This window comes from Pygoscelis adeliae, unplaced genomic scaffold (assembly GCF_000699105.1).
Source record: "Pygoscelis adeliae isolate BGI_AS28 unplaced genomic scaffold, ASM69910v1 Scaffold121, whole genome shotgun sequence".
Taxonomy (NCBI): Eukaryota; Metazoa; Chordata; class Aves; order Sphenisciformes; family Spheniscidae; genus Pygoscelis; species Pygoscelis adeliae.
In genome coordinates, this window is record NW_008824359.1 from 4,396,655 (window position 1) to 4,406,676 (window position 10,022).

Sequence of the window (10,022 nt, forward strand, 5' to 3'; positions counted from 1 at the left end):
AAAACCTAGGACCTGAAGACCTGTGCCTTAAGGTGATCTCTGAATGATAAATTTGTATTTTATTCTCCTGCCATTTCTTAAAGGCATGAGGACAAGACCATGGGAGCTCTTTATTGATCATCATCATCGGTTTAAAATACTTCCTCTGTTTTCAGCACTCCTGGAATTTTAACTGAGAATCAATAGTGCTTTTTCATATGTGCTTCCAAAGTTTCCTGGTAAGTTTTACCTTTTTAGAAGCAGAGAATTCGATCATTGATTAGGCTGTTTTTTACACTGGCTACTTGCAGGAGTTCTTGCCATTTAAGGAATTTTCACATGTGAGTTATATCAAGCTGTTTGCTTGTTTTCTGTGGCTCATGAAATAATTGTTAAAAGCACTTGAGCTTAACCCAGTTCTTTAAAGTTCTGATTAGACTACTCAGAGGCCCTTTTTCTTGTCCTTTTTTTTTTTTTTTGACTTTCAGAACTACAGAAATGCATACTGGCTGTCCTGTAATCTTTCCTTCCTGTCCTTTTCATGAAAGTAATTAGCATTTTTGCTACTTCTGGGCCAATGGCATTTTTAAATTTTACGGGTCTAAATGCTAAATAACCTCCTAGTGCTAGCACTAGTCCTAGGGTCTAGTGCTAAATAATCTCCTCAGTTTGAGCCTAAATCTTTTAATGGACAGTCTTTGTTTCATACCGACACTGTTGGTTATTTTAATTTGGATAATCCCTTTCCCTTCACATCATTTACTGATTTCCTTATACTTAGATGTAGCAGGAAACACATCGTACCTTAGTTTCTGTTTCCCAAGGTGAAATCATCTACCTTTACCTCCTGTGACAGGCTCACCACTTCTCTTACCATCCTTGCAGTCTTCTGCTGTTGCTCTTCCAGCTTGCCTCCCTCTTCCTTAATCCTGGACTAGGTCATTACAATACCCTTCATGTGGCATTGGCATATCCCAGTCCTGAACATACTTCCAGCTGATATTTTCTAGGCTTATGTATTACTATTTTTTTTAAACGTGTGCCACTTTAGTGACTCCTTCATCCCCCCTGGAATTAACCAGTACGCCCATTCTCTTTGCTATAAACGGGGAACTAGTCTGTTGGTAGAATGTTTTGTTACTGGACTCTTTGGTGCATGGCCTCCATATGTTCTCTCAAATTCCATCTTTCTTCTTGTGCTGCATGAGAGATCTGCAGTGTTGCAACCAGCATGGCTATGTGGAAACAGAAAACATTCGACTGTGAGTTATGAGTTTATTTCTTACAGGAAAACTTATATCTGGTAAAGAACTAGTTTCAGGAAAAACATATTTCATAACTGTAAATTATGTCTCAGTTTCCCTACTGTATATGATAGTTCCTTGAATTATCTTTTATATAAACGAACAGGAAAATTAAAATGGGAAAAATGCTTGCTTTATTTGCTTGCAAAACTCTAGGAAAAGGGTTAGACTAAAGTTTTAAATCACAGCCATCTCCTAAATCAAATGTGTAACAAGGGTGATAATGAGCATAAACACACTGAATAATAAAATGTAATTTGTGTTCTGAGTTCTAGGGCTCTAATCCAAAACTCACTGATGTCTGTGGAAAGACTTCCATTGATTTGAATTAGGCCTTGGCTTTTGTCCTGAATGAACACAATACCAGTGGAGCTATTCATGAAATAAATGTTTGGAAATAAATCACAGGAACTTGCTGTGTTGGAACCCAATTCACTTGCTAATTCAGGCAGTCATGCTTTACAGTGCTTGTTGTGTCGATACTTTGTCATAGTCCCTCGCGTGAACTAACCAAATTCAATCTTAAAAAAAAATCTTCTGCTACTGCTGCTGTAATTGGAAGGTTGTTTCTGGATCATTACACTGATGTTTGAAACCTTCTTTAACTTCTAGCCTAAACCTATTCATGCAAATTGTTTCCACTTGTTTTATGCCAACGTAGTCTTCTAGTCTTTATACAGTATACTTTGTCTTTACTCTATACAGTTCTGGTAAACTACTGATGATTGTCCCATCTCCTCTCAGGCTTTGCTTTGCTAAATAAACCGAGCATTTTCATTTCTTATTCAGGAAGTTGTTCATTCTCTGTAGCTTTTATCTGAATCTGTTCTCGTTTGGCTTAATCTATCTGGGATACAGGCAACAAAACCTGCATTTTTAATGAGGTGTAATAGTGCTCTATATAATGTTGTTATACTTTCCTTGCTTTACTAGAAATACTTTTCCAGATGCATCCAGTATTTTGTTTGCCTCCTTATGGCTGCATTTCACTGATCACTTTTGTTGTGTGACTTACAGGATCTTGGTTCCCAGGTGAGCTCCCATTTAGTAGTAGGAACAGTTTTTAGTCCAGGAGTGCATAGCTTTGCCTTTGTACTCTGAGGCTTTTAGCTTGTGTCTGTTACTCCAGTGCTCGTTTCTTCCTTGGATGGTGCTCTGTTTGTCCTCTGCATTGGCTGTTGTAAATTATAACAATCAAGCTTGAGTAATCAGCAGCCTTAATTAGAATGTTCCTACTTTGTGCTAATTTTGTTAATTAAAAAAAAAAAGAAACTGCCAGAGGTGGTGAATGATGGGTGATGGGAGCTGACGTAAGGTGGCAGGAAAGAACTGGGGAAAGGTGCCCAGTGTTGGGCAAAAGAATAGCGAGATGAAGAGAGGGCACGGAGCCCACGAGGGAGAAGTGAGAACTTTCTGCAGTATTGGTCAAGTGAAGGCTACTCACATTTGCCAGAGCATTAATTGGGTCTCACAGAGACATACTTGGGATGGATGAAGACATGCCAAAATCCCAGAAATAAATGCATCACTCATGACTTTCTGCATTTTGACTTTCTAAGAGTAGCAACACTGCTGCTTAACTTTGGACATGCCTTTATTTTTTTTCAGGAGTTTTCAAAGTATTCTGAAAGTTTAAAGACTTATTTTCTAAAAGCATCTTTAAAATACTGAATCTTAAAAGTGCTTTAAAACTCCTGAATTGAGAGGATTGAGTCTTGAATAATTTATCCACAAAACTTTAAAGGGAGAGAATTTGCTTCGGTCTTTAAAATGTATGTGATACATTTTCTTATAGATTGGAATGACTCTGAGAGACTTTTATCCAGATAAGTACATTCAGCAGATATTAGAAGTCACAGGCAATAGCAATTAAGGCATAAGGCATTTCCTGGGAATTAATATCAAGCTGGGAGGAGTTGGGATGGCTCAAGATGCAGCTGAGGGCCATTAACTGCAGTTGATGATTAATGACCTCTGCTGAGGTCATCATTATTATCAGCTGAAAAGGTAGAAAAATTCAGATGTATGAATCTTTTTAACAGGAGATGCAGTTTCAGTTGGTGCAGTAGATGTGTCCCCACTGTGGATAGACTGCCCCGTATTAATATCAAATAGAGGGCTTGATTTCCCTCCCCCCCCCCGGCATTTTTAGGAGTGTTAATCAAAGCTGGCTCTCTAAAGCTGCGCCAGTATCAAGTTGAAAAGTAAGCAGAATAAAGTCCATAGTGCTTTAATGTTCTCCCAGTATTACACTTGGTGTCCAGTACTTAATCAGCTTTATTTAGAGATACTCCCATCTGTCCCTTCTGGTGCCTAAGTGGTGCATCTCAGTATTGCCTAGAAATGTGCCCAGAACATTCCTGTGCTCGCTTTTCCTGGACCCACATTTGAAATCACATCCTCCCTTCTTTTGCATTATGGCCCTAACCAAGATCTAGGTTCCACGTTGTCATGTATGCTGTCCACAAAAGAGGCAGGCACACAGGACTGGCCGATGCAAGGAAATACTGCTGTGTCGATACAGGGAGAATCTGTTTCCTAATAAATAGTCAGTCATAATAGATACTTGCTTCCCAGTGTCCAGACAAGTCCATGCATTCCACGGTTGGTGAAATAACCTTTTTATGTGATGAATGATTTCATTGTTGATTTGTGGGGAAACTGAGAGCTACTGCAGAGGACTAGGGAATGTTCACCTTGCTGCTTATTCTTAGCTTGTGTGACTTCTGCTATAATACCTTGATCATCTCACATATATATGTGTGTGTATATATATAAAAAAATATAAATACCTTGATATCACGCATATATATATGTATTTAAGTTTGTTTATTTCAAGGTGCTTTTTAAAAAAGAAAACTGAAGAAGTCTGAAATAGGCAATATAGGTAGCATAAAGACATAAGCTTTAATTAGTTAGTCACTATTATCTGATATTTAGATTATACACAGTACTGAATGTTTCTGAACACTATGTAAGTCCTACTTTACACATACGCTGGTCCCCTGTCCTTTTGCTCCCTTCCCCCAGCCGTCTTCCCCTGGTCATTGTGAAAGTTGTAGCATCAAAATTCCAAGCAGGACAGGACTGAGATGACTGCTGCTTTTGGCTGACCTTTATACAAATGTCACTGGATGTAGACTTCTGCTCAGGAAAATGGAATTTTGCAAAATTGTAAACAAAGCAGTTAAAAAACTTAACTCGGGTGTGAAATGTTGACAATTTGAACGTTAGGTGGTATGAGCAGACCCGCTTGTACAAATCTATCAACTTCAAGACTGTTCGTGGGATTTCTGCGTGCCTTTATTCACCCTCAACCAAACCACTGAGCTCTCTCCTCTGTCTTCCCCCCCTCCAAAGTATCTCCTGTGGTGAGAGTCACTCCTGTGAGTGAGGTCAGGTGAAATGAAATGAAATGAAAATCATGAAAGCTTAATGGACCACAGGGAGGTTCCTTTGAAAGGGTGCCAGAGATGGAATATCAGTTATGGGGAAGAAGACCACAGAGCTGGCAGTGAATGAAAGGAGATCTGGTACATGCGCATTAGTGTTTCATACTCCTTGCCACGAAACTGGTCTGTTTTCCTAGTTAACTCTTTAACAAATGTATCATGCTGACAGCAGGCACTCCCACAGTGCTATTAGTGCTCCCTGATGCAGCTTCTCTGTGCTTCAGAATACATTTTTCTAAGAAGTTCTGGATTCTTCGTCTGGCTTGTAAGATCAACAGATGAGAACTGAAGTATTGCTGAGATTACATAAATTGCATTTTCTATTTGATCTTCTGCAGCCTCTACCAGTTATCCACTGTAAGGGATAAGAAATTGTTTTCCTGGATGAGAAGAAAAGAAATTATGTTTTAAACATGTAAAAACATGCTTACTTGCAGATATATCAAAGAAAACATCAGGGTATTGTGATTATACAAACACCTGACATAATAGCCCTCAGTGTATGAAATGGTGTTGCAAATCATCTCAAACACTGTTTTTTTCAGGATAAAGAACTCTTAAAAGAAGGGGCTTTGCTCTGGCTGATTCTCCATCTTCTAAGACTTCAAGTCTTGGTTGCAGTAGTTAAAATGCTAGGACTTTATATGAGACTCACTGGATGGCAGTCTAAAATCTGAGTAAACACAAAGGTTAGACTAAATGATAACTGCTCCCTTTCAGTCTCAACATTTCATGAATCTATGCTTGTGTGAAAAGAGACCACCTGTGCAAGTGGTCTCTTTAAGGTGCAATTCAATCAGAATTGATTTAAGGACTTTGGTATTATTTGATGATGTGGAACTAGTCCTCTGTGTGCACATAGTTTACAGAGAAATTGCAGAGAGAGTCTGATCTTCCAAGGCTGCTAACGTACCTTGAATTTCCGTTGATCTCTAGGCCCATTGATGTGGTACACTTCAGACCTTTCTTTTACAACGTTAAAATATCCATATTTGTGTCGTGCTTTTGAACGTGGAGTTCCACAGCTAAATATTTTTAAGCCTGAAATTTCTCTTTGGGACAGGTCACTTTTTTCAGTTATCTAATTTTTTCCGTGCTGCTACAGCAACTCTCAAGGAATGAGTGTCTATCTGTGCTAAGTATTTAAATGACAAAACCTCCAGAAAAACATAACATGCAATACAAAGTGACCCTGCAGTGTTGATGGGAATGTAACCCTCAGTTACAGTGGGCCTGACTTTGTCTGCTGACTCCATTGTAATTCAGCACAATGTTTGCTTTTGTACAGATGAGACCACAGTTGTCTGGTATTTTCAGTCATATGCCCTTTCCAGCTTCATTTCATAAGCCACTGTTGCAGTTTTGCTCAACTTTTACGAGAAGTTCAGTAGCTGCTGGTTTCTCAATTTGAAGACTCCTGCCCCCAAATATTTTGCAGAGTTCAGCACTTCCAGATCAGTGCTTTCCTTATTTTTTTTTCACAAAGCCTTTATTACTCTATGGACACCCACCCCCAAAGGCCACAGGCTGAAACCTCCTGGTTAAACAGGTGTTGTCAAGTTTCAGATTATCCTTTGACACAGACTGATGTGACAGAGCACAAAGTTAATCTTCAGCATTATTTCTTTTTCATTTGCAGGAAAAATTTGAAGGCTTGTTCCGTGCCTATGATGACTGTGTGACATTCCAGCTGTTTAAAAGCTTCAGGCGTGTGCGGATAAATTTTAGTAGTCCCAAATCAGCTGCTCGTGCCAGAATAGAGCTGCATGAAACACAGTTCAGAGGGAAGAAGTTAAAGTTGTATTTTGCACAGGTAATGAAATCTGCTATCTACTTCTATGTTAGTGCATAGCTTTTATAGAAATATTGTGCAGTAACACTGAATAAAAGTAATAAAGGTTTCTCCCATGCCCAATCTCTCTGCTAAAAGATTAATCAGACAGCCTCATGTTCCCTGAGCTGTAGCTGCCCAGTGGGTCTGCAGTAAATTTACAGGACCACTTAGGACTCAAGTTGTTTATTCAACACACAGAAGTTGCATAGCTTCGAACTAATTTATAACATTGGGTATTTGCTGTGGGTAACTCTCTAAACTAACCATAAAAAAGCAGTAATGTAAAGTATCATAAGTTCATTTAAAAAGTAGGGCTGAATTACTTACGGGACTGCACCCCTGAGCCACAGTCAGGCTGTGAATTTTCTAAAAGGAATACAGTAAGTTCAAGTAAAAGGGAGAAGGTAGGGGGAGAAGAATATCCCCAGCCTGGGGGCATAGGGGATTATATCCATCTGTTAAGAGTGTCAGATGGGGGTATCAATTCTTCTTGGCCAAGGGTGAGAGAACCCAGATGTCCCACAGCCTGGGCGAGTACTAGGCCCCAGCCAGGACACAGAAAGGTGAGGGAGATTGAGAACCCGACCACCACCTCTTCTGAATGTATTTTAGTAAGTTGCTGTGGCCACTGTGGCTTGTGGGATACTCACTAGTGCTTATAAGCAATGTAAGTGTGCTTTGAGCTGCCAGATCGGTCCTCCAGAGGTCTTAGGTTAAGGGCAGGCCCATTTGAAGATATCAATCAAACCTAAGAGGCAGTTAAGTTTTTGAGCCTCTACAGCCTGGTCAGAATAGGAGCAGTTTTGAGCCTAGGCAGAAGCAGAACCTCAGGAAGATGGGAAGCTGCAGTTGTGAAAAAAACAATATGCTTAACGGGTTAGATGAGTTCAGAAGATCTTACAGTTGGATTTAGGTGTTGACAATCTACCTCAATCCCGTTTTATATGCCTTAATCGCCTAGATCTGTCTCTGAATTTTTTTCTGAAAGGTTTCAAAACCTGCTGTTATGCAGAGCTCAGAATCATTTCATTCTAACTGCACAATCAAGAGGTTAATAGGAAACTTGGGGTAACACAAGAAAAAGAAAAATGTGCATAAGTGATTAGTCTCCATACCTAAGCTGATTTCCTGCAAAGCCATTTAAGTATCTGCACTATGCTCTCCAGTATGTGCAGTCTTAAAAAAGCTTGTTAGTTGTGTCCAGGGAATGAATATGTGGAAGCAGCACAGTGTCTGGAGCAGCGTATGTTTATATGGACCTGAGCCAGACTGAATAAGCACTTCCAGAATTAGGTTCTGGGGAACATGGAGTTGAGAGACCCAACCAGGCTCTTTGCAAAAGCCATTGTGGTATAGCAGGGTGCTCTCTCAGGCTTGCTGCCATGCAAATGCAGTTTATTGCTTCTGGGCCCAAGTTGGTTGTAAACTTGCTCAGGTATGGCTGTAGTATAATTCATTTTATGTTGAGACTTCTTTAATATACCAGAAAAAAGCAGGAATTCAACTAGATAATTTAAGATGGAAATAAAATGAGAACAGTTAGTTGCAAATGACTAAGGAACATGATAGATTCCTTTATCACTTCAGCTAAAGAAATCAAATCTTCAGAAACCTTTCTGAAGTTACTGATAAGGCCTTGGTGCAGGAGTTACTGGTTTCTTGTCTAATGTCTTTTCATTTAGGAGTTTAGGCCAGTAGATCAGAACAATACCTTTTCAGCCTCAAAAATCTCTGAACTAGCAGCTGTGGATACCAAAGCTTTGCATTTATCCTCAGAGAACATATACAATAGGCACAAACATTGTAGCTTTGCTCATATAACAGCCCCCCACAGTGTATTTACTGTAGAGGAACCATCTGTAAGGTTGAGATGAAATTCATCTCCAGGCCTTCTCTGCTGAGACTGACGCTGAAACCCTGCCTGGGTGGCATTTGGTATTAGAAGTGTATGATTTGAGTAATCATTCCATTTACCCATCCTATACTAAATAATGTATTTGTTATGCTTTAAAGATTCAGACCTCTGAGACAGATGGAGACAAGCTTCATTTGGCACCACCACAGCCTGCAAAACAGTTTCTCATCTCGCCTCCAGCCTCCCCACCTGTAGGGTGGCAACCAATAGATGATGCAACACCTGTCATCAACTACGACCTCCTTTATGCAGTTTCTAAGCTAGGACCAGGTAAGCTTGTGGTCCTTGTGTGAAAATGTGTCAGAAAAAGCAGACGAGAAATAGCAGTATAGAGAGTAACTGTAGAGGAAGTTGGGGTAAAGCCTGTAAGTTGCATTAAAGCTTTGGATTTAAGTTGATGCATGTCAACTGTTTTTTTGCTTAAGAATGAGTTTTACCATATGTACGTACGGAATTGTATCTTATCTGCAGCTCGTGAGTCCTATTTAATTGAATAGCAGATCAAAGCTTGTTTACACAATTTATTGTGCTTGGGTTTGTGCTTAGATGAGACAACTGGTGGTTTATGTGGGGACTGGACAAATGCTTGTCCGTGAACTTGAGGAGCTTTTGCTTTAAATCACATCTGCTCGGTACTGCTTTCCAAGATGCAGAATACCTCATCAAATGTTTAGGCATCACTGCATCTCCACCAGAGTGGAGAATCTCTCACGTTAACAAGATTGTCGAGAGAGAACTACCATTCCCCAATCCCGGCAGGATTGCTCTGTGGGGACTGCCCATTTTCTGTTGAAAACTGTATGCAGAAGAAATGGAATAAGGTGTAGCCTCTATCAGAATAGGAGAGATGTCAATGGATAACGTAGAAGGACTTTCTTCCGTCTTCCCATCTTCAGCTAATGCCAGGAATTGAAGCTAGCTGGGATTTTCAAAACAATGCTTTCCCTTAGAAAATGCTCATCTGATGAAACGAAAACTTTTCAGAGGAGAGGATTGCTTTTGATTTAATTAAGTCATCTTTACAAATAGTTTTCTTTCAAAGCTGTTAAAGCATCCTCTTTTAAAATTTTCAAAATGGAAAAGGTTCCAGTTTCAGGCCTAAGCTGTATAAGTTAGAAATTAAGTCTAATTTAGATTTGTAAACCATAAGAAAAAATAGCTTGTTAAATTATTTTCATATTGAAATAAAACACTTTTGATCCAATCTAATAACAATTGGGGGGTGGGCCCATGAAAATTTATCCGAGTTTATTTTTGAAATTCTTGTGGGATGAGAGAGGTTTTTTTCTCCCCAGCTGTACTGAAGACGCTACTTTCTTGTTCTGAGACTAGCTTCCAGTTGCAGACATCTTGTCACTGGGGCTTTTGTGTAACTGCACCAGAGTAACCCAGAGCTGAAGTACGTGGGGTGCAGGAAGAGATGTTCTATGATTCACAAGGTTTGCAGGATCATCTCATATCTTTTCCACATGGGATCTCTCATAGGGGGAAAATACATAACAGGACTTCAGAGATTCCTGTGTTTTATTCCCTTTCAG

General features: G+C 39.6%; 1 protein-coding gene across 1 annotated transcript in view; it reads left to right on the plus strand.

Annotated features, from left to right (window-relative positions):
- Positions 1-10,022, plus strand: part of RCAN2 (regulator of calcineurin 2) — an 86,239-nt gene that overhangs the window by 64,892 nt on the left and 11,325 nt on the right. The window contains exons 2-3 of the mRNA XM_009319674.1: positions 6,375-6,548; positions 8,583-8,754. Of these exons, the coding sequence (XP_009317949.1) occupies positions 6,375-6,548; positions 8,583-8,754 (346 nt within the window). The remainder of the gene's footprint in view (positions 1-6,374; positions 6,549-8,582; positions 8,755-10,022) is intronic.